The 24,203-nt window shown below is 41.3% G+C and overlaps 1 protein-coding gene across 1 annotated transcript; it reads left to right on the forward strand.

Annotated features, from left to right (window-relative positions):
* The first annotated feature begins 5,408 nt into the window (after positions 1–5,408).
* Positions 5,409–22,768, forward strand: Mrps31 (mitochondrial ribosomal protein S31). Its single transcript, XM_051182099.1, has 7 exons — positions 5,409–5,716; positions 7,844–8,131; positions 12,108–12,266; positions 13,726–13,863; positions 17,308–17,381; positions 21,089–21,232; positions 22,501–22,768. The coding sequence occupies exons 1-7, from the start codon at positions 5,592–5,594 to the stop codon at positions 22,728–22,730; spliced, it is 1,158 nt and encodes a 385-aa protein (XP_051038056.1). The 5' UTR covers positions 5,409–5,591; the 3' UTR covers positions 22,731–22,768.
* Positions 22,769–24,203: the final 1,435 nt, after the last annotated feature.

Below are 24,203 nucleotides of genomic sequence, written 5' to 3' on the forward strand. Positions count from 1 at the left end.
GACACCTTCCTTACATAAGACCCCTCTCTCCCTTAGACCACCTTAGAGCTGGTTGCCCCTGTAAGCCCCTGCAAAAGTTCTCAAGAGCTCTATTTTAGTCTGTGCCACTGTCCCTTTTGTGTTTCTGTTCTTCCAAAGCTGGACATGATCCTCACTATGTTTGCTTGCTAAATCATCCTATGCCGTCATTGCCTGGTATTGCTCATTTCCAAATGACAGGTCTTGAGTGACAGCTAATGGATGCCACAGCCCTGGTGTCTAGCCTTCGCCATCTCTACACAGGAGCAGGAAATGTAGAATTCTGCTTTCTGCCTGAAAGGCAGGACTCACCTCAGTGTTAAGATGGTTCCCCAAAATAGACAAGGAGTTTAAACCATGCTAATCCTGTGTAACTAAATCATGCTAACCCTGCATGGCTAAACCATGCTAAGTTATAGGCAAGTCCTAGACTGATAAGGGAAATGGACACAGTAAAAGGCTGGGATCTATGAAGTATCAAGGTACCTATATAGATTCCCTGTAGCTTGGCTTGAGCAGATGTCTCCACGGCAGGGAGCACAGGAGCCTGGACTAGATCACTGAGCAGGAGCCACCTGTGAAACTCTCATGCCCTTGTGACTTCAACTAGTTCTTCCTGTACATACTCCATGTCCTTGCTGAGACTAAGTAGCTGTGATGTGTCCATTGCCAGAACCAGACCTCTAGCCTTGGTGCACCTTGGTCACTTCCTGCCAAAATGAATCATGGCAATCAATTTGACAGATTACATCATTGTAGGCTACCAAGATTTACAGAACTCTCTCCATCTCCATCTGAGTCCCCCTTCCCCTCCATGATCTCTCATCTTGATTTATAGCTGGAGATATCATTGGATTACTCTTTAGCAGCTGTATCCAATCTGAAACCCATAGGCTACATTCATCTCAGGATAGCTATGCATGTAACCCCAAATTTGTAATGACAAAATCATGTCACAGTGACAAAATGCTAGATGACCCTTCAAGTCTCCTTGCTTTAAAAACGAAAAACCATTCAATTATGATTCATTGAGCAGCTTATGATGATGTTTTTACTTCAATTTAACATCAAGACTATTTTGAATATATTAGTAAGTGCTGTTTAAGAAGTAGAGTAAACCAAACTGGCCTGGTGTGAGGGCACACATCCATCATCAGAGTTCAGGAGATGATGAAGCCAATTAAATCATTCATAATAAATATTAGAAGCAAATTAATAAATTCTCAAAAACAGGAATATCAGCCAGGTGATAGTGGCATATGCCTTTAATCCTAGCACTCAAGGAGGCAGTGGCAGGCAGATCTCTGTGAGTTTGAGGCCAGCCTGATTTGTTGAGTGAATTCCAGGACAGCCAGAGCTATGCAGAGAAACCCTGTCTTGAAAAATTAAAAAAAAGGGGGGGGGGACTATCTATAAGGCAAAATTTGAAAATGAAAAAAAAATACTTAGAATTGGTCCTGTTGTCCACTGCCAGCTCATCTGCAGTTGGAAACCAACAAAAGCAAGGACTTAATGCTTTTAAATAGATGTTTCTCTATTTTTGGGTAGCTCTTAACTATGTGTAACTACCTAATTTCCACATAATGAAATTAATTTTAAAGTTCAGATTTTCTTGCACTAGTCACATTTCAAGAGTTTAGTAGCAGCTTGTGGTTTGTGGCTTGTGGGTAGGACACACACAGGACCGTTTCATCACCTCCATAAATTCTATTAAGCATCACTGACTTTAATCACAGGACATGGTACACATACATAGTCTTTCTTACTTCCATTGTTGAGAAGCAACCCAGTTTCCCTTTGGTAATCTGCACCAATTACCCCTGCTAACACTACTTTTCCTTGGCCTGTTGGCTAAAGGCAGTGGTTTCTCAAGCTATGGGTCTTGACCCCTTTGGGGTTGCATATCAGATATTTACACTATGATTCATAACTAGTGTTAATCCCAATGAGGAGAATAAGACCACTACCACAATTTGAGCCGAATTTAAAGCAAGTTTGATTTTTATTGGGGTGCTGCCTAGCGACTGCCTCCTAAATCATGTTAAAAAGAGCAGCCCAGAATCCATCTCTTGGATCCCTTTAAGGAGTAAAATCACAGTAGTTTTACATAAGGGAGACAATGGGGCAATAATAAAACTTTTTAAAAAGTCTTTAAAAAATCATGTGATCACCCACCATGTGATTAGGAGAGGTCAGGGAGAGTCAGGGAGGGCCAGAGTCAGGGTACTCTTAAACCAAATCAAGTTCATGGTTGGAGAAGGTCAGGTTCCAGGAAACAGAGCTACTCAACTCACACTAAATAGAAACTTGTTTTTAAAAATACAGCATAATGGCTCCTACCTTTACAACAGAGTCAGGCAGGCTCCTCACAAGCAAAATTATAGAAAACGGCAATGAAATAATTTTATGGTTGGGGTCACCACAACACAAGGCACTGTATTAAAGGGTCCCAGTTTTAGGAAAGTTGAGAACCACTGGTCAAGGGGTCAGAAACCGTAAGTGGCAAGGGGGAAGTCTGAGCTCCCAGTTCAATGGGATATTTATTGAAGCATTAATATTCCGGAAGATGTCATTTTTAATAGATTTTAAGATGTTTAGAGTATTCAAATTCATAAGTAGAATGTACTTATCTAGTCTTAACATATGATTATTATATATTAATATATATTTAAATTTGAATCTACATGTGCATTTAAATTGGGCATGCCAAAAAAATCAGTTTTGCACATAAAAATGAATTTGAAAATGGAACTGAAATGGCCACAGTTTGTTTAAAAAATTGGCACAAAAATATATGAAAAAAACAAAAATATTGGAAACAATTATCATAGACACATGACACAATTAAAGGAAATTAAAGTAGAAAGTTTATTCTTTAGACTGTGAGGAATACTTAGTATGTAACACAAAAGGTTTTAAACAAAATATGACATCTGCCATATACATTTAAGCTGGTAATATTCTGTCTGTATGCCCCTTTCTCTCTAAATGGCCAAGGGCCTCTCTCTCTCTCTCTTTCTCTCTCTCTTCTTCTCTCTCTGTCATCCCAGACTGTTTTCTAACAGGTAACTTGGGTGTCTGGCCACCCTTCCCCAACAAGCCTATTAAAAGAACCAAATTAGAAGTGCAAAGCAGAGCCGGGAGTCAGTGCTTCAGGCATTTAATCCCAGCACTCAGGAGGCAGAGGAAGGCAGATCTCTGTGACTTTGAGGCCAGCCTGGTCTACAGAGTGAGTTCCAGGACAACCTCCAAAGCTACACAGAGAAACCCTATTTCGAAAAAACGAAACCAAACCAAACCAAAACAAAACAAAAAGTGGAAAGCAGAAAAAAATAAATGATAATTTAATGTGCTCACAATGGAAAACGAGGACAGAGATTGACAGAGATCCAGCAAACCCTCAAGTCCAAATCCACCTTTAGGGTCCTGAAGTAACAACGCTTAAAAAGAGCGCCAAGGATGAGCACATCCAACCAGTCTTTCCCAAGGTACAGTCATGTTGTAGGAGTTTAGCAGAGTCACTGTGTCCAGGGTTGACATTAAAATGAATAGCTTTGACCCTGAAGAATCCTTGTGGAAAACAGTGATTGTGTTCTGTTATTTGTAGAATTATTTTACTGAAAGGGGCATTGCAACCATCCTGTGACTTTGGTCACAAGACACCTCAGGCACACCTGAGTCACTTTTATTATTGTGTATTGCAAATGATACATAATAAAGGACTAAAGTCATGAGGACATGTGATGCTTTCTTTTAATGAGACATGTAAATTAGATTAGGAACCTTGGTATGAGGAAATACTTGTGTAACAATCAACAAATATGCCTTTGTATGGCTGTTCAGGGTTTAGCCCATCAGAGAGGCTCGACCTTTCTGCTGCCACACAGGCCTTAAATTTTCATCTTGGGGTGTCTTTCCCTCAACCACCCAGCTCTACACAGAATATCCAGACACAATCACACCCACCATTGGTTCAACATTGTCTGAGTTTTAGTTTTATCCTATAAGATGGCCCTTAGGGTCCACTCATTCAACAATCTGGTACTCTGGTAGAGAGACACAAATGTCTCTTTAGAATATCTCTATATTTGCCAGCCTTGTTACATGGCAGGATTGGGTTCTATGAAGATATTCCTCAGAAAATCCATGAGAAAATAATACCAGGTGGTCTGGACTCAATGGGTCCATGCAGGTACTGGGCTTCCATTCAGGGAGTCCTCCAGTGAAAAGTGGATCTGTCTCAGATCCCCACGTTGTGGTGTCATAACTGTCCATGTTAAAAACAAACAAACAAACCCATAGCTCTCATCTTAAATGGAATAAGATATGATTTATTCTGGAGCCATCTTGAGTGACCATGGCTCAGGAACACATATCTTGGTTAATCCAAATTCCATATTTCAGCATGGAAGCAGTTTTGTTATGTTTTTATAGTTTAACAGAACAAAGAAAGTACTATCAGGACAAGATTAAAATACCTTGGCAAGAATATCAAAGACGCAGGTACAACAAATTGGGAGAAGCGCTTCTTTTTCTTTTCTTTCTTTTTCTTTTTTTCTGGACAGGCTTTGTGTCTGTAGCTTTGGAGCCTATCCTGGGAATCACTCTACACCAGGAAGGCCTCGAACTCACAGAGATCCCCCTGGCCTCTGCCTCCGGAGTGCTGGGATTAAAGGTGTGCTGGACCACCACCCGGTGGGAGAAGTATTTCCACAGGCCCAGGCTCAGATGCTATCTGAGATTTTGGGTTGGTGGAAGCTAAGTGAATATATTCTAAAAAGTTAGTATCAACACAGAGGTGGCAAGGAATGACTACATGGAGGAAGTGGGTGTAGAACTAGCCTAAAATAAAGTAATTGAATTAGTTTCTGGACTGCAACATTCCTGTCTCTCCAGAGTACCCCAGTTCTAATCAGCCCGTCAGTCTCTGCAGACGAAGCTTCTTTCCAGTTCTCATCCAGTCCCTATAAAAGGCTCCAGCAACCCGCCTCACCCCTTAGTATCTTCACTCATGTGGTGACCTGTCAATCTTGACAGTACATTTCTCTTTAATTTTCGCTACCACTTGACTCTAAATAAAATCAACTTGCTTATTTCTCAAATCCTGTGTGATCCCTTATTTTCAATTCATTGGAAAAGAGACGAAAGAACCTTGGAAACACCTAGCCCAGAACTTGACCAGTAATTTCTTTCTAAACCAAGCGGCGGCAGATGGACCCTGTCACTCATGGGAGGGCGGGACAGGCAGTACGGCCAGTTCTCTATTGCCCCAATCACTTGTTTGGTTGATGATCCCATTCTCTCCCTCCGTCCTGTACCCTTACAGATCCTAGATGTGGATTCCACTCAGACACCAGAATCCGAGAGCATAGAAACAGCTGGATCTAGGTAGCCAAAGACGCCGGAACACAATTACAGGCCTCTGTTGCCTGCCGGAATCCTAAATGCAAGGAAGCGAGCGGGCGGAAACCATCTCGGGGGACATTTTTGGCGGAGGGATGCACTAGTTCGTTCGTTCTGTTGCTTGAGTTTGTGTTTCCGGTTGTGCTTTTGCTTGAGTTTATTTTTACGCGATGCTCCACAGAATACCGGCGTTTGTACGTCCTCGCCCCTTCTCCGGCCTTCCTTTGTCCCCTGGAAACTGGGATGTCTCGGTGGCTGTGTGCGCGCTACCCGCGGCTCGGTCCGGAACTGGCAGGTAAGCGTTCCAGGCGCCTTCCGGGTCTTCCAGGGCTCCTCACGCCCGTACTCGCAGTCCCAGCTTCTCCAGCCGCCTAGGGTCGATACGGAAACCATAGGCTCTTAGGAGCGGTTGTTTTACATGTGGGCAAAGAGAAATCGTAGAAAGAGATGGCAGCTTGCCCAGTGTTGGCCGGTGACGACCTGCCTCGTCTCCGTCCCCGGGACTTTGTGCTGCACGCCTGCCCCACCGGCTTGCCGCTACTGATCTTTGTTCATGCTCCAAAAGAGAGGTCTTTTTCTTTCATTCTATGCTTCCTAAGACTTTTTTGTCGCCTCATCAACGCCTCCTTCCTTTATTCCCGACTGCAGTATTTAAGTGCCCGCAATGTGTCAGGTACTGCTGATGGGCTCTGATTAAGACAGTCCTGCCATTCTGGACAATAGTCCCACCAAGGAGGCAATTCAAGTGTAGTGACGAAGGCATAGGTAAGCACAGAGTACTTCATTTTCTCCACACGTAACTGTAGCAGACCAAATAGGGACGCCTGGAAATTGTAAGAGGTTCATGGTATCCTTTCTGGGCACCCCTGTTTGATTCAATACAGCGCTGAAGCAAGCTGAACAGTCGATATGGAAAGGATCAACTCCTTGGAGGGAGAGACTTGCGCAGAATAGAGTTAATGGATTGTGACTTGTGATGAAGTAATAGACCAATTATTTCAGCTGACTGTCCCAGAGAATTGACAGAAGGAGAAAGTTGTTTGAGGAAGATGTTTCAATATGTCATCATTTTTAAAATGCAGAGCTAACTTGCTGTAGGAACCCACATTATGAATGTGAAATCAGTGTCTGAGGGGAAGGACTTGGATCTTTGATTTGATGCTGGGGATTTAGTTCAGGGATTTTGCTTGCTAGACAAGTGATCTACTGACATCCCCCCAAAATTTGGGGAAGCTCAAGAGATATTCTCAGAGAAAATAAACTCAGATGAAAGATTAGGACTATAGTTTTATTCATTTATTTTTTGTTTTCTTTTTCAAGACAGGGTTTCTCTGTGTAGCAGCCCTAGCTGTCCCGGAACTCGCTCTGTAGATCAGGCTGGCCTCAAACTCACAGAGATCCACCTGCCTCTACCTCCCCAGTGCTGGGATTCAAGGTGTTTCCCACCAACGCCTGGCAACCATCCACATCTTTTAACATCACACTTGGAGCTATGGGATTTGGTATTTACCCTGCTGGGTTCCTGTCTTGCTTTGGTCTGGCATTTCCTCACTATGCCCCATTCTTCCCTTTTGGAATAACAATATACTTTCTGTGCCATTGCATGTAGTAAGTGTGTAATTTGCTTCTTGATTTTAACAGGTTACAATTAAGAGATTACCTTGACTCTCAAAAGAGACTTTGAACTTTTAAACAGTGTGAAAGACTATAGGTACTTTTACAATTAGATTAATACATTTTTGCATTATGATGTGGCCAGGAGCCAGTAGGGGCCAGGGAGTAGAATATTAGCTTGGCATCAGGCTCAGATAGGTGAAGACTCGGTCCCCAGTTGGCTGCACTGTTTGGGAGGTTTAGGAGGTGTGGTGTTGCTGGAGGTATTAGGTCACTTTTGAGAGATTAAAGGCCTTGTGCCACTTCTAGTTTGCTCTCTCTGCTTTGCAGTTGGGGATTCACCTGCTGCCATGCCCTGCCTTTCTGCCACTCTTCTTCATCTGATCTTCATCTGATGGCCTGTTCTCTCTCTGGAATCATAAAGCCAAATAAGCTCGTTTTCCCCATTCATTGCTTTTAGTAATGGTGTATTATCTTTTTCCCCATTCATTGCTTTTAGTAATGGTGTATTATCTTAGCCACAGGCAAGTTATTTCTGTGTTTTCAGTTTCCTTCTCTGTAAGATGGGGATAATGCTTACCTTTGGATTGATGTGGTGTGAAAATTGTACACAAGCATTATTGTAAAAGTGAGGCCAAGGGTATATACTAAATTGCTTCTGTTTTGGTTATAAATAATAGAAAGCAAAGAAAATGGAAAGGGCTTAAATTGAAATTCTTTTCAATGTAAAAGTGGGTTTTTTTTTTCAGTTATTATGTTATTATTTTTGTATTATACTTTTCTGTTATTTTCTAATATGTCATTCCAGGATAGAAATTAATATCCAAAGACATTTTGGCACTGGTAACTTGATCTATAGCAAGAAAGACAGCCAGTCTGTTCCAGCCAATGAAATTTCCCAGAAGGCAGGAGAGAGTCAAGGCAAAGGAGAGGAGACTTCAAAAAAAAACCTGCTAGACATTCTTAAAAACATGAAAGTTGAACTTAGCACAGTAAATGTACAAACAACAAAGCCTCGTGGCAAAAGACCTTCTGCCAATCTGCAGGGTATAGTAAGAAGGCATCGAAGAGCTCCAGAAGACCCTCCAGAGAAGAGGTGAGTAATCCCAATTGGATGTTCTTGGAGACTAATCTTGGTGTTCCAATAAGCCTTTTCTTATAGTAAACAATCTATTAGATTATAGTGCTTGAGGCATTGAAATAATGGAGCCGTAGAAGTACAGGGTCTCTAATAGTTGCAGAAGTACAGGGTCTCTAATAGTTACTTTAGGGGTGTGTGTGTGTGTGTGTGTTTAAGGTACAAGCAGATATTTGTAGCTAGGTATGGTGGCACATGGCTGTAATTCCGGCATTTGGGAGCAAGAAAGAGAGTATTGTGAATTTGAGGCCAGCCTGGTTTACATAGACTTTATCTCAGAAAAACAATAAAAAAAAAAAATACACATACATCTACAAGTACTTATCATGGATTGCATTTTGGCAAGGTACACATCTGTATTCGCAGCACTCAGGTTAGACCATGCAGACTGCAGTATTGTGTTAGACCAACTTGGGCTACATAGGGAAACATTGTCTCAAAAACAGCAACAAGTAAGAGTGCCTTAAAAAAAAAAGTAGATGTGTTTAAAGTTATTATAAATGTGCAATATAAATAACTTAAATCACTGAAATGAGACAAATCCCTTAAAAGGTTCAGTAAGGTACTTTTAGTGTGGTATTTTTATTGAGTCTGAGAATTTTATATATGCATACAATGTCTTTCTCTGCCAGTTCTTTCTCTGACTCCTCCTAGGTCCATCCTTATCTCCCTATCACCTCCTAATTTCATGTCCTCTCTCTCTCTTCTTTTTTGGTATTTTTGAGACAGGTTTCCTCTAGCTTTGGAGCCTGTCCTGGAACTCTCTGTAGATCAGACTAGCCTCAAACTCAGAGAGATCCTCCTGTCTCTGCCTTCCGCATGCTGGTATTAAAGGCATGCGCCACCACCGCCTGGCTCCTCTCTCTCTTTTTTAAAAATCCCACTGAGTGCAGCACATCAGAATTTGGTCAACATACCAAGGGTGACACCCTTAAGAAAACTGATGTTGCCTCCTCCAGCAGCTGTCAGCTGTTAGTAGCTTCTCACTTAGGGGTGAAGGCTCAAGAGCCTCTCTCTCCCTGCTAGAATGTTGGCTACCTTTATTTTATGTAGGCACCCGCAGCTGCCATGAGGTGATGAGTATAGTCGCCCTGTGTTCCTCAGAAGATGCTGTTGTCACTCTGGTCCTTACCAAGCTCTGATCTTCACAGTCTTTTCACCCACTCTTCAGTGTCCCCAAGCTTTATTAGTGGAGGGTGGTGACAGAGATGCCCAGTGTTGTGGCTGCTTGGTCCTTACATGCTCTTTCTCTGCATTTCAACCAATTGTTTCTGTTAACCCCCTTCCACTCCATAAAGAAGTCTCTGGTGAGGTCTGAGAGCTGCACTGATCTATAGTATAAAGATACAAATTTAGAGGGCAATTTGATGGGTGTCCATTTAGCAAAATTTTAGGACTAAGTTCATCCCTAGGGCCTGTGAGATCCCCAACCATGGGTCCTTGGCCAGATTTACAGCACCAGGCATGAATTTTTCCAGTGGATCAGGCCCTAAACCAATCAGAAAGCAGTTGGTTACTTCACTGCTGGACCACACTGGTTGTTATTGCAGCTACAGGTTCACAGATGATAAGATAGTTCATTATCTCCCCTCAGTGCTGTGTATGCTAGTCATCAGGGACGAAGCCCCTTGGACAGTACAACTGGATTTCTCCATGTCCTGTGACCCAGTTGGGTAGCAGTAGAGTCCTAACCATCACATTCTGGTGGGCAGCCAAGAGAGTGGCGATAGCATATTGTTTTGGAGATACTCCTACAATAAAAACAAGGCAAGCATGAAAATGTAGATTGCCAAATAAATCTTTTAAAGGTTTTACTCTATTTTTCTACTTATTCAAAATTTTATTTTATTGTGTATGTGTAAAAGTGCAGGTGTGCTGGGCCTTCCCAAGAATGTGGAGGTCAGAGGACAATTGGTTTTGGAGCTGGTTCTTTCCTTCCACCATGTTTCTGAGGTGGGGTCTTTCTTATTTCTGCCTCTGTGCTATGTATAAAAGACTTTGGCCAACTCTGCTGTCCCATCTCTCTGGCCCTGGGAATACTGGGGTTGCAGAAGTATGCAGTCACATCCAGATTTTTTGGTGGCTTTAGGTCATCAGGCTACCTGATAAAACCATCTCCCTGGCCTCTGCTTTCTACATTTAAAAAATAATAAATTATAATTATTTTTATTTTAATAATTTTTGAGGGTTTTGTTTTTATTTTTTGTTGTTTGTGTAAGGAGTAAGGTTTTTCTGCCAGCCGCTAGTCTTGCCCTGCCGCCACACCAGCCCCAATTAACACACCGAGACTCTGTTTTTTTTGATATAATGCTGTTGGTACTAGTTTCTTATCGGCTAGCTCTGTCTTAATTATTAACCCATTTCTATGATTTCCACATGGTCTTATTTTACTGGGGAGAGGCGGCTGTCGGTTCTGCTCTCTCCAGACTCTCCATCTTGACTCCTCCTTCCTACCTCCTCTTTCCTCCTTGTCTCCTAGTCCCATCTATCTTGCTTTCCTATTGGCCAACAGTGCTTTATTCATTAACCAGTATGAGAAACATATTTACAGAATGACATCTCCCATCATGTTTGTTTGTTTGTTTTTGAGAAAATGTCTCAGGTAGCTCATACCAGCCTCAAACTCACTTTGTAACAAAAGGTAACGTTGGTCTTCTGAGTGATAGGCATATGTACGTACCATACATGACCACTGTTCTATTCTAAAGGGACTGTAACTAGAAATACTGGACTATGCAGCAGTGATGTGGTATATATAAATATATATGAGATAAAAGATAACCTTCTGATGTTGGTCCAGGAAGATGCTGTGGGCAAGATTGGTGAATGGGATGAATTTGTTTTGAGTTTGAAGAAAAGTTTCTTGTAATAATTTTATTTACCACTGAGGCACCAGCTTATCCCCAACCACTCTCTTACTTTTTTTTTTTTTTTTTTTTCCCCTCAAGACAGGGTTTCTCTGTGTAATAGCCCTACCTGTCCTGAATTAGCTCTGTAGACCAGGCTAGCCTCAAACTTACAGAGATTCACCTGCCTCTGCCTTCAGATGCTGGGATTAAAGGCATGTGCTACCACTGCCTAGCCAAAAATTTATCCCCTGGAACTGGAGTTACAGATAGTCTTGAGCTGCCATGTGGGTGCTGAGAATTGAACCTGGGGATCCTCTGGAAGAGCAGCCAGTGTACTTAACTGCTGAGCCATCTCTCCAACCCCCACTTTGTTTTTATTTTGAAAAAATGTATCCCTAAGTTACCCAGGCTTGCCTTGAACTCACTTTGCAGTAAGTACTTGTGGTCCTCCTGCCCCAGCCTCCTGAGTAGCTGAGATTACAGGCCTGCACCTGACCAGATCTCTCTCCCTCCTCTCTCCCATCTCTCTCTTAGAATTCAATGTCTGCAGATTTGAGTTAGTCATAGTATTTGCCTCACGATGCACTGTAATATTATTCCATACATAAACATAAACCCTCCTTTCTTGTCATATATCAAAGCTCACTAATATGGCTACCATGGCTGCATTATGGATTACCCTAAAACACACTCTCATAAAATAAACATTTTTTTATGACAAAAGAAACTTTCATTCAAAGCATTTTCTTGATTTGGACTGATTTCTTTACAACACATGTAATAAAAAGGCTAGATAGATGTTAAAACACGAATCACTGTACACGATTAAAAAAAAAAAAAAGCCTAACTTTCTTAAAGTATTATCTTTCAACTAAGAAATGCCACAGAGCTTTTAATTGACAGCTAAGGCTTGTGTTTGTTGAAAGTACACCCTGAGCTGGGCGGTGAGTTCAAAGCCTGGTCTACAGAGTGAGTTCCAGGACAGCCAAGGCTACACAGAGAAATCCTGTCTGGAAAAAAACAAAACAAAAAGCCTAATGATGTACTAATTCTGGTTTTCCTTCCTTGTTTCATTTTCTTTTTAGAAATGAGTTCCTGAGTCCTGAGTTGGTAGCAGCCGCCTCTGCTGTTGCAGATTCTCTACCATCCGAGAAGCAGACAACCAAGTCGGAGCTGCTCAGACAGCTTCAGCAACACGAGGAAGAGATGAGGGCTCAGAAAGACAGAGAGAAGCACAGGGTTAGGTCAGTGGTCAGATGCCATGTCAGTTAACGCCTAGTTCCCACAGTGGCTGGTGAGCGGCACACATCTACCTTACATCTAAAACCCACCTTGTGAGCCAACTGGGTGACTCAGCAGGGAAAGGAGCTTACTGCCACATCATTTGGCCTTGTATCTGCAAGCCCTTGTGTTTGAAGGCGTGAACTCACTCCACAACTGCCTGCTGACCTCTGCATACATTCTGCGTCATGTGATGCCTACACATTTTCCCACCCCACATAACAAGCTTAAAACATTCACTTCACAAGAGTGGTACTTTTAACTGCTGAGCCCTCTCTCCAGCTCCTTTTGTTTTAAGCAAATAGGTTTTTTTTTTTTTTGTTTTTGTTTTTTTTTTGCCCCTGAAATAGAAATGATAAAATCAGTAGTGATATTTAAAAAGAAAAGCAAAATAAGTAACTGAGTAAGATAGTATTCTCTGAGAAAGTCAGTTTTTCTCAGTTAAACAGTCCACTGGTTTTGCTCACGGTGTGATGTCAGACACGTTCCCTCCCTTTTCCTTATGTTTGATCTGAGCTTTTCAGCATATCCTTTTCCTTTTAAAGACTATTTTATGCTGGGTGGTGGTGGCTCAAGCCTTCAATCCCAGCACTCAGGAGGCAGAGGCAGGCGGATCTCTATGAGTTCCAGGACAGGCTCCAAAGCTACACAGAGAAATCCTGTCTTGAAAAAAAAAACAAACAAACAAAAATTTATGTGTGTGTATCTAAGTGTGTGTATCTGTACTGTGTGCGTGCAGGAACCTGCAGCGTCAGAAGAGAGTTTTGGACCCTAGAATTAGTTGTAGGCAGTTTGAGCTGCCATGTGGGTGCATGCTGGGAACCAAAGATCCCTGGTTTTTTTTTTTTTTAAGAGCAGCAAGTGCTCTTAACTGCCGAACACTTCTGCAGTCTAGTCAATGCGTCCTTCTTGTCTCTCAGTTTATTCTGAGTTTTACTGCCGACTGCCCAAAGTCATAGATATGGCACTGCTCTTCTTTGGGGATGACATAAATCTTTTCTCAGTGAGCACATGGAGAGCATTTGTCTCTAAAGGATCAAAGAGTAAATATCCCTAACTATCACAGCAATCCTATTTATGTAAGACAGCAAATATATCTTGTCTTCAATTTTAATGTAATTGTCAATGTAGGTGATAGGTACAAGTATACTTGTTTGTATTTTCCTATCTGTTCCTCTGGATATTAATTTTTATAACTGATATTGTCATCTTCCAAATAAAAATTTAAGAGTATATTTTAAAATTGGAGACATGCATCTTAATGTCTGTCATATAAGATGTAACTTTATTTACTCATAAATCTTTATGCTTTCATTGGGGCATAAAAGTGGAATAATGATTAAATAGTATATCTCCTCTTAAGAAAAGTTTGCTACTCTAGTGCAACTAAGATTCCTAATGCGCTTGACCTTTTTATTTCAGTTACCATCACATAATATCAGATATGAAAATTGCCAGATCCACTTCTAGAGTTAGTACAAGACCACAGCACCAGATTCAGTTTGATGAAGGAATGGACAGTTCTCTTAACCTGGCGAAGCAAACTGATTTTAAACAAAGGTACTCAAGCTTTGTAGTCTACTGGATTTTGTTGTGTAGTGTTTTACTCGACTATAGTCTTAATTGATTCCGCATATTATTACTGATAGATCTGTGATCATTGTGGATACCTAGTTAGGGTTTAATACTGCTGTGATAAAAAACCATGACCAACAACAACTTGGGCAGGAAAGGGTTTATTTCATCTCACACTTCCAGGAAACAGAATCAGAAGTCTCAGGGCAGGAACTCAGGGCAGACACCTAGAAGCAAGGACTGAAGCAGAGGCCGTGGAGGAACTATGCTTACTGGCTTGGTCACCCTGCCTTGCTTTTACAACTCAGGACCACTTTCCCAGTGACCTGGGCCCTCCCACATCAGTCATCAATTTTAAAAAATGTACCTCAGGTTTGCCCACAGGGCTAGTCAGGGTATTTTCTCAATTGAGGTTTTTCTTCCAAAATGGCTCTAGCTTGGGTCATTGACATGAAACTAGCCAACACATCTGAAATCTCAACTGAAACTCATGACCTAAAGAATTATCGTATATTCGTGCATATTGGTTCATGTGGGAGGTCCCTACTGGTATCATTGCAGGCCGTGATCTTCAGAGAGATGACAACTTCGAGGGGTCTAATCCCACGTGGCTCCTTGTCAACAATTTGGGAAAAAGTTTCCAGGCGGCAGTCAGCCCAGTCAGTCCAGTTCCAGGTGCATAATAAAGCTTAAGGTGTGACTACATAGAGGCTCTTTTACAAAGTCCATGTGACCTTGAGGGTGTGTTCTGTGGCTAAAGACCTAGTGTGGGCCCTGCCCATAACATTGAGGTTAGCAGGCCATAAAGTACTTGTGACAGACATCTCCCCTAAGGATGGGTAATGGTCTAGGGAGAGAAGAGTCTGGAATAACCATTCTGGGGAATTTGGGTGAGGTCTGCCTCCACAGACAACAGAAAGGTCACCAGGTCATGAAAATCCACTCTCAGCTCCCTGATGGAGTGCAGGGGTTTGAGTTTATCCTCCTCCATGGAGGAGACACCCCTGTGGGACTAACATTCCTGGTTCTCTTAGTGCTTCTGCATGAGTACAAGGACCTCTGTGCTTGTTTGCCCAACAAGTGCAACTTGCAGTATTGGGTATAAAGGTATGCTCAGGCTGAACTGGAAATCACTGCCTTTTCCTGGAGAAGAATATCCTGAGTTTAACAGTGCTACATTTACCTATACCATGAATCAGAGTGTGTTTAGAATAAGTGGTGCTGGCCAAATTCTGAACAAATGAATTTACAAGATTTCATGCTGAATGTTTCTAACACTGAACATTTATATATATAGTTATGATTCCCTTTCTTCATACCTTAGAGAAATAATTCATCAGTAAAAAGGCCAGGCTTGGTGGCTTACACCTGTAATCCGACACAGGGGAGCCTGAGGCAGGAGGAGCATGGTGAGTTTCAGGCCACTCTGGATTTCACAGTGAGTTCCAGTTCAGCCTGGGATAGAATGAGACTGTCCCAAAAATAATAAGACCACGGTGGTGCATACCTGTAATCCTAGCACTTGGGAGGGGGAGCAAGAAGCTCTTAAGATTGAGACTAGCCTGGTCTACAGAGTGAGACCCTAAGAAAATGCATATACATAAATATAGATTTTAAAGATCATAACTAAAGTCCCAATATCACCTTAAAGTGGTAAATTATTTGTAGTTGTTTGAACTTGCTAATTTGAAACTGTTAGACACTAAGCCATTCTTTACATAGTTTTTTTTGCAGTTGGAAGTTGTTTAGTTACATAAAACTTGCATTCTTCCCTTTAAAGCCAAAAAAGTGATGACCCTCCCTCATATAAACCCCTCTTGAACTTGCCTTCACAAACTGCCCATAGTTGTGCCTTCTACATGAGTCTAAGGCAATGAAGATAGCAGTATGTCTAACCAGTACACTAACCTACAGAGGTAACTGGAGTCAGCTGTGTAAGTGTAGTAGCTGCTCAGCAAGTACACACACACAAACACACCCCTCCAGCCATTTGTTCTTAAATGTCCATGGACAGTATAATCTACCTTTATAAGATGTTGCTTTAGTCTATTATTCTGTTGCTCTGTAATGAGTAATGTTTAGGAGGGAAAAGAACCTGAGGCCCCGAGGACACTTCTGGACAGAAGACCTATTTCTTGTTGTTTGTAGGGTCATGGTATTACTGTGTAGACCAGATGGCCAGAGGAGCTTGGAACTCAGCTCCTTCTGCCTCTGTCTCCCAAGTGCTAGGATTCCTGGCAGGTAGAACTCCAGATTAGGAAGGCCAGTGTTTACAGCCACACAGGCACCTAATGGAGCAAACCTTTACATGAATGAAGTCTCTCCTATTTCTTTTAATTTGCAATTTTTCTACTTTAGTAATTTGATGGAGAAAAGAAGTTTCAGAGTTATTTTTCAAACTATTCCTATAGTTTATGAACGGTTTTTAATCTGCTACTAGTTTTATTCAAGTAAATAAGTAAATTAAAAAGGAAGATTTCCTTTATATGGAAAAAAGAAGTGAATTGATGAGTAAAGCAGTTTGTCCTGGTTCTATCTATGTTGCTATGATAAAGTACCCTGACAAAAAGCAGCTTGGAGAGTAGGGGTTTATTTTAGCCCAAGGGTCTTGCTTACAGCCCTTGGTGGCAGGGAAGTCACACCCACAGTGAAGAGCATGGAGACGTGCATGTTTGCTTGTGCTCAGACCCTCTCTATACTTAAAAAGCCCAAAGCCCAGGATCTACCTAGGACATGGTGCCACCGGATCAACTAACCCTCCATTGACAGGTTCAGCCCAGCTTGATGTAGGCAATCCCTCATGGAGACTTTCTTCCAGGTCATTGTAGGTTGTGCCAAGTTGACAAACATCATATTTAATTAAAGTATACCTAGAGAAGTTGCATATTAACTCTCTGACATTAATTTCAGCAGTTTGTAAAAATAGCTATGTAAAGAAAGTTAAGAGCTACTTTTAAATTGCAGATTGATTGCTTTTTTATAAAATGGCATGCTTTTTTTTAAAGAGATATCAATGGAATAAAATGGCATGTTTTACCTATGCCTTCTTCTATCACTATAATTTATAATTAAACTTTGCATTGTCTTCTGTCCTCAAGAACAAATGTATAGTTTACCAACTTTTATTTTTACAGATTTTTATAGATTTCCACAACACTAAGGTTTCTAGAACTTTCAGCTTAGTATTTTGAAAATTAAACTTAGCTGGTTTGTTGTATTATAAAGCAAAAATATAAGGGCATATGTTCTTTTTCTACTTAGGAGTCCAAAAATCATGGCAGTTGAGTTAAAATGTCTTATGCGGGTCAATGTGATTGTTGTCAATTACTACATAAATTGTTTCATGTACATTTTTTCCTTAGGTGGTTGTTGTTGACATTTTATAAATGTATCTTACTAAGGTGTGTTTTTTAAATGTTTTTATCTTAGGAAAGGTTTATTCAAGGGGAAAAGACTTGGCATTTTTGACGTTAAGGCATTTGCTGATGAAGCACCTGAAGCAGGTTTGTTAAGAACAAGACTTCTCAAGGTGGAGAAGCATTATGTCTTTCAAAGATGGCCTTGGTGTTCTGATTGTAACAGTTGTATTTGCATTTCCATTTCTTCCTGTCATTGACCTATGAATAAAAGAGTTGACAGTGCTAATTTGGATCTTGCTTCCCCCTTAAAACGTTGCATCCTGTGGGATCTGGAGAGATCAGTACCACCAGATAAATAATCGAGAGCTTCAGTTGGCTGCTACTTTTGGTTAAGAAGTATTATTCCCCCACTATTTGCATTATAACTCTCTGCTGGTACATAAAGATAACTAATCTGGGGTTCCTGCTTTTGAGCAACTTACTACCCAGAATAGGAGAGGGAGAGAGGGAAAGAATGGGGGGGGGGAGTAAAATTGAATACTTTTCATTTTGGTTAATTTGGCTTCTTGACAATTTTTTTTTTAAAAAACTAACTTTTCATTTCATTGATTTTTTTTGTATTTTTTGTTTCTGAAATATTAATATCAGCTCTGATTTTGATTATCTCTTCCCATCTACTTTTTTGGGGTATTGTTACTGTTTTTCCAATGCCTTCAGGTGATTAAGTTATTAATTTGAGACCTCAAAAATTCTTGTGCAGGTATTTAGTTCTGTATTTCTCTTAGGACTGGCTTCAGTATGTCCCACATTTTTGTGTGTTTTCATTGTCATTCAATTTTAGAAATTATTTAATTTCCTTTTTGATTCCTTCCTTGACCCAATTATCATTCAGTAGCATGTTGTTTAGACTCCCATATGTTTATGTAATTTCTGTGGTTACACAGCTTTATCCCATTGCGGTCAGACAGAATATAGGATGTGATTTCTGTTTTCTGTATCTTTTGAGATTTCTGTCCTAATACATACTAGGACAAACATGCTCTAATTTGAAGATGAGAAGAATATGTTCCTTAGTGTTTGAGTGGAATGTTCAGTAGATTCTTGCTGGCCTGTTGATATGATATTATTGAACTCTATCCAGAGTTTCTCTGCTTAGCTTTCTTCTGGATGGCCAGTCTATTGGTGAGAGAAGAGAATTGAACTCACACACTATCACTGTGTTGGGATCAGTCTGTGGTTTTAGATCTAACTAACAATGCTTCTCTTCTGAAATTGGGTGCTCCTGCATATGTTTGAGATTGTACTAATCTCCTGATAGATTTTTTTCCTTTGATAAGAATGATATGTCTTTCTTTATCTGTGCTGACTAGTTTGGTTTTGAGTCTTACTTGTCAAGTATTAGAATGCCTGCTTTTTTTGAGTTCATTTGCTTGGAGTACTTCTTTGTCTCCTGTACCCCAGGTGCTGTCTACTGGTGATGGTGAGGTGTGCTTCTTGACTTAGGGCTATCAGAATGTAGGGGAGCTGAACATGGGTAGCCTACCTGGTCTCTAGAGGGTTCCTGTTGTGGGGACCTATCCTGGTTAGTTTTTGTTTGTTTGTCTGTTGTTTTTGTCAGCTTGACAACAATCTAGAGTAATTTGCAAAGAGGGGATGTCAGTTGAGAAAATGTCCCTACCAGGTTGACCTGAGTAAGCTGTGGGACTTATTGTTTAATGATTGATGTGGGAGGGCCCAGCCCACTGCGCCACTCCTGGACAGGTGGTCCTAGAATGTGAAACAAGGTAAACTGAGCAAGCCATCAGGAGCAAGCCGTAGGCAGTGTTCTTCCATCAGTCCCTGCCTGAGTTCCTGCTCTGACTTCCCTGCATGTTAGATTATAATCTGTAAAATGGGATAAATCCTTTTCTCCCCAAGTTGCTTTGGTCATGGTGTTTTATCGTGGCAACAGAAACCTTGACTGAGGTGGAACCATTCTGGGATGTAGTAGGACCCAGAGGGTTGGTGAGGCAGGAAGAAGTGGTAGTCTCCAGCAAACAGCACAGTTCCAAAGGATGGAGAGGCCAGGAGGTGGTGGCAGTTCCTAACACATAACCAGGGGGCTTTGGGTGATTCAGTGAAGGGGTACTGGGCAGTTACCCTGCCTGTGTCTTCACACCATGTGGGATAGGTAGCTGGAGAGTTCTTGGTAGAGGATAGTCTTGGTTTAAAATTTTAATTTACTCAAATTGCTTTGCCAAAGTGCCTATAACATTTATATTACCATTGGCAATGGCTGGTGAGAGTGTGACTCATTCTTGAAAGATGATTTTTCAAAAGTAAATGAGTTAAAGCATGGAAGATGGTGGTACACAGCTGCCATGTATTACCTTACTCATGGCTGATTGTGGAGATTAAATAAACGTGTTTTAAAACATCTTTCACAGGCTGAATGCTCAGCATTCATTAGTTTGGTTTTTTTTTTTTTTTTTTTTCTTGACAGGCTGTCCTGTAGGTCAGATTCTAGGTAGTCAAAAATGACCTTGAACTCTGTAGGAGGCACAGGTCCTTCTGCTCACAGAGGATGTGTAACCTCTTTGCTGCAGAGAAGGCTGGGAGCAGAGGCGGTTATAGCCCCCACTTTCGTGGTGAGAGCACACACCAGATCCTTCCCCAGACCCTATCATGAGCTTGTTTTTCTCTGTCAGTCTGTAGAATCTGTCTTTATGGAAGATGTCACATGTAGTCAATCTGTAGAATTATCTTTACATGAACTTTACAAAGTATTTCAATGTAATCATGTCTTACGCTTTATTGTGAGTACAGGATTGAGTTAATTATCATTTGGAAACTTTTTCTCCCAAATAGTGCTGTGCCTGAAATAAACTCCTTGAGGTCAGACTCTGTGAACCAACACCAGCTACTGAGTTGTGAAGCACCTTCCTGTGCCTCTCTCTGATGACACTGCTGGCCTGGTGTTTGCAGAGACCTGGGAACCTCTGTCTTTGTAGCTGAGGATGATCTTAGACTCCTGACTCTCCTGTCTCAGGCGCTGAAGTGCTAGGGTCACGCTGTATGCCACCATTGTCATCACTAGTGACTAATTTTGACAGACTGGGACTTTGAAAGTGAAAATCATGTGTATTATGTACATTCAGCCTGGCATACCAGTAATTCTTGGAGGCGGCTAAGGCAGGAAGACCTGAGTTCTACACAGAGAGACGGCTCAAAAAATTAAACAAATCAAAGCCAAAACATCAAATTCGCAAAACCATTCTTAAAATGTAAACTTTTTTCCTAGTAGAGGTGGCAGTAATAACCTAGCATGGTGTGAGTAAAAGCTGCCATTCTTATCCTTATACCATGTATTTTTCATTTTTATTACAATATTAACTCCTGGTAGCCTTTTATTATAAACTAATTCTGAATACCAAGGTCTGAAAATATGTGTAATATAGAATTGATAATAACATCTTAATTAATTTTCATTGCATTTTTATTCATTTTGTGTTTGTATTTGTATGTGTGAACATGGGTTTGAGTGTGGAGGTCAGGCAGGGGACGGCTTTCAAGAGTTTATTTGCCATGTAGGTGGGTGGGAATCACACTAGGGTAGGCAGGCTTGGTGACCAGTGCCTTAATCCACTAAGCTGTCTGGACTCTTAGGGTTTGATTGAAATCCCTGGGAGGCCTGCCCTTTTCTGAGGGGAGATGGAATGGGGGTTGGGTCTGGGGGAGAGGGGATGTGGGGGAGGAGAGACCGGGGAAGAGGAGGGATAGGGAATATATAAGAGAAGAATAAAAAAATACAACAATAATAATCGGTGTTTATATTTTCATATACTTAAACACTTTTTCTTTTTATCACATAGAAGCACCCCCTTCTCTCTGGGAGATAGAATTTGCTAAGCAGCTAGCCACAGTAAATGAACAGCCTTTGGGGAATGGATTTGAGGAGATGATCCAGTGGACAAAAGAGGGGAAGCTATGGGAGTTCCCAGTTAACAACGAAGCAGGTGGGTGTTACTTCCGAATCTCCTGACAATTATCAACCAGGGGTTGCTCTGCAGGGTTCCATTTTAGTTTGTAGTTAGGTGTGTATGTGGATCTCAGAACACTGGTGTCTGGGAAGAAACCTGTCCATCTTATTTTAAATTGTTGTTTTAAAGGTGGTTGGAATTTAATTCAATTCTAGATATTTGATAATAAAACTAGAGGAGTAAAATTATATATCAATATATCATGGGAACCATGGAGGTGGTTCAGTCAGTGGAGCGTTTGCCTAGTTCACATGAAATCCTGGGTTACATCCCCAGGACTCCATAGCACACAGGTTTAGCCTTTCATTTTGGAGGTGGAGATAGGTGGATCAGAAGTTCAAGGTTATCCTTGGCTGTATGAGTCACACAAGTTTGAAGACAATTTGGATGGCAGTCTTCACCTTTCACCATGTTTTGAGACAGGTTCTGTCTTGCTTACTGCTGTGTGTCCTGCCAGCTGACCCAGAGGATTCCAGCAATTCTGTCTTGCCTCCCATTCCAGTAGGGGCTACACTGGGAGCACAGAGGTTTGCCCTGTTGCATCTGGCTTTCTTACATGGGTTCTGAGGATCAACTCAAGTCATGAGACTTGGGCGGCAAGCCATCTCCCCAGTCCCAGATGGTAGTTTTATGTCCACAATACCAACATATGGTCGAGGTGTGTTTGGGTCATTTACATTGAAAGTAATTGTGGAGCCAGGTGTGGGGATGCTCAGATGTGCTCTGGCATTTGGGATATGGAAGCAGAGTGTCCAGACCAGGCTGGGTTAGGTGAGAGCCAGCTGAAAGACCAAACAAAGTTTTGAATTGTTGGAATATTTTCGTTTTTGTATTTATCATTTGTGTTTTCTTCTTTTAGGCTACTTGAACATCTTTTTTATGATTCTATCTTACTTTACTTTTAAATACTTACACAATATGTACATTAACATTTTATATATATGTAACATGCTTGTGAGATGTTAACAATATTTGTGAGTAACAGTTGCTTCTTCATTAGGTGAAGAGTCACTGTGTCTCAGGTACTGCTTCTGTTTAGTCTCTACAACAACCCTAGGAGGATGTTCTTTCTTTTTCTCATTCTGTGTTTTGAGAAACTGATGCTCACAGTCAATTTGTTAAATTGGTGGTCAAACTAGGTCTAACTTCACAATTTATGCTTCTAACTATGCTGATACATCACTAATGTTAATTTTATGAGCTCGGCTTTACATTCACAGTTATGTTGCTTTTTTATTTCTCAGGTTTTGATGACGATGATTCAGAATTCCATGACCATATATTTTTGGATAAGTACCTGGAGGGCTTCCCCAAGAAAGGACCAATTCGCCTCTTCATGGAGCTGGTGACCAGTGGCCTTTCAAAAAACCCATATCTGAGTGTTAAGCAGAAAGTCGAGCATATAGAGTGGTTTAGAAATTATTTTAATGAAAAAAGGGATATTCTCAAAGAAAATAAAGTAGAGTTCACTTAACATCATGAAAAAAATTTTCATTTAAGCTGTTGAAGATGTATATTATAGCTAAATAAAAATTTTATTAAATTAATCCTGTGTTTATTATTGTATCCGATTTGACTAATATAGATGTGAAATTACTTTTTTGGTTTGTTTTGGTTTTTTGAGGCAGGGTTTCTCCATAACAGCCCTGGCTATCCTGAAACCTACTCTGTAGACCAGGCTAGCCTTGAACTCACAGAGATCTGCGTGCCCCTGCCTCCTGAGCACTGGGATTAAAGGTGTTTAATACCAGCGCCCAGCTGTGAAATTACTTTTAACCTGAAATATATGTCTGTGTAGAAAGAACCTTCGAGTTACAAAAGGATATCTGAGCTGAGCGTTAGTGATGTATCACTAACAGTCTCCATAGGTTTCCATCAGATGACTCTGCTTCTTTGAGATTTATGATTGTTAGCCGTGATATCAAAATCCTGTGTCCTTAGTCCACTTTTACCATAACAAAGTATCCGACTCGAGCTAATGTTACAAAGAAAAAAGTTTTTAATACAGCACAGTACAGACTTGGGGAAGGCTTCATTACAAATGCAAAAGTGCATTGTCAGGAAGATGGGCCACACTGCAAAGCAGGCTGTAAGTGGAGCCCCATGGTGCCTCCTGAGGGCACAGTCCCTGCCCAGGGCCCGCCAACCAAGCCCTGCTTCTTCTTTTTAACTGAGATTTTTAATTGATTATTTGACAGTTTTGTACAAAAATACAATGTGTCTTGATCGTATCTACCCCTTCTCACAGTGCTTCTAGACCCTCCCAACATGTTTCCCACCTTCAGGTCTCTCTCCCCACCTCCTCCCTCTCCTTCCCTCCCCCCCCCCAAAAAAAAAAAAAAAAAAAAAAAAAAACAACATGGCCAGGTCTGTCACAGCAATACCCCACTATCCTGACACCAACATGTCTTAGGGTTTCTACTGCTGTGATGAAACATGGCTAAAGCAAGGGCAGGAAAGGGTTATTTGGTTCATACTTCCACATCACTGCTTATCACTGAAGAAAGTTGGGACAGGAACTCAAACAGGGCAGGACCCCAGAGGTCGTGGAAAGTGGCTTGCTCTCCATGGCTTGCTCAGCCTGTTATAGAACCGAGGACCACAAGTCCAGGTGTGGCACCACTCACCATGGCCTGGGCCCTCCTTCATGAGTCACTGATTAAGGAAATATCCTGCAGGCTTGTGTAGAGCCCTGTTTTACTGAGGCATTTTCTTCATTGAGGTTCCTTTCTCTCAGATGACTGTAGATTGTGTCAAGTTGACATAAAATTATTGTCCACAGATGGGATTTGTGTCCTCCTCCTGGAACAATGCTGCTTCTGCACTAGCAAATTCAATATGGCTCAAGATACAGGTCAAAGACAAATAATTCAGTGATAAGCTTTGCTTTTGGTGGGCTTCTGGCTCCCACCCTCTTTGGCTTCTCCCCCTGATCTTTCTTACCTTC

This window comes from Phodopus roborovskii, unplaced genomic scaffold (assembly GCF_943737965.1).
Source record: "Phodopus roborovskii unplaced genomic scaffold, PHOROB, whole genome shotgun sequence".
In the NCBI taxonomy this organism is placed as follows: Eukaryota; Metazoa; Chordata; class Mammalia; order Rodentia; family Cricetidae; genus Phodopus; species Phodopus roborovskii.

Excerpts from the sequence above, each read along its gene's own strand:
- Mrps31 (XM_051182099.1), top strand. The coding sequence starts at position 5,592 with ATGCTCCACAGAATACCGGCGTTTGTACGTCCTCGCCCCTTCTCCGGC. Across the intron at positions 8,132-12,107 it reads GAAGACCCTCCAGAGAAGAG|AAATGAGTTCCTGAGTCCTG; the intron begins GTGAGTAATCCC and ends TTTTCTTTTTAG. Across the intron at positions 13,864-17,307 it reads CAAACTGATTTTAAACAAAG|GAAAGGTTTATTCAAGGGGA; the intron begins GTACTCAAGCTT and ends TTTTTATCTTAG.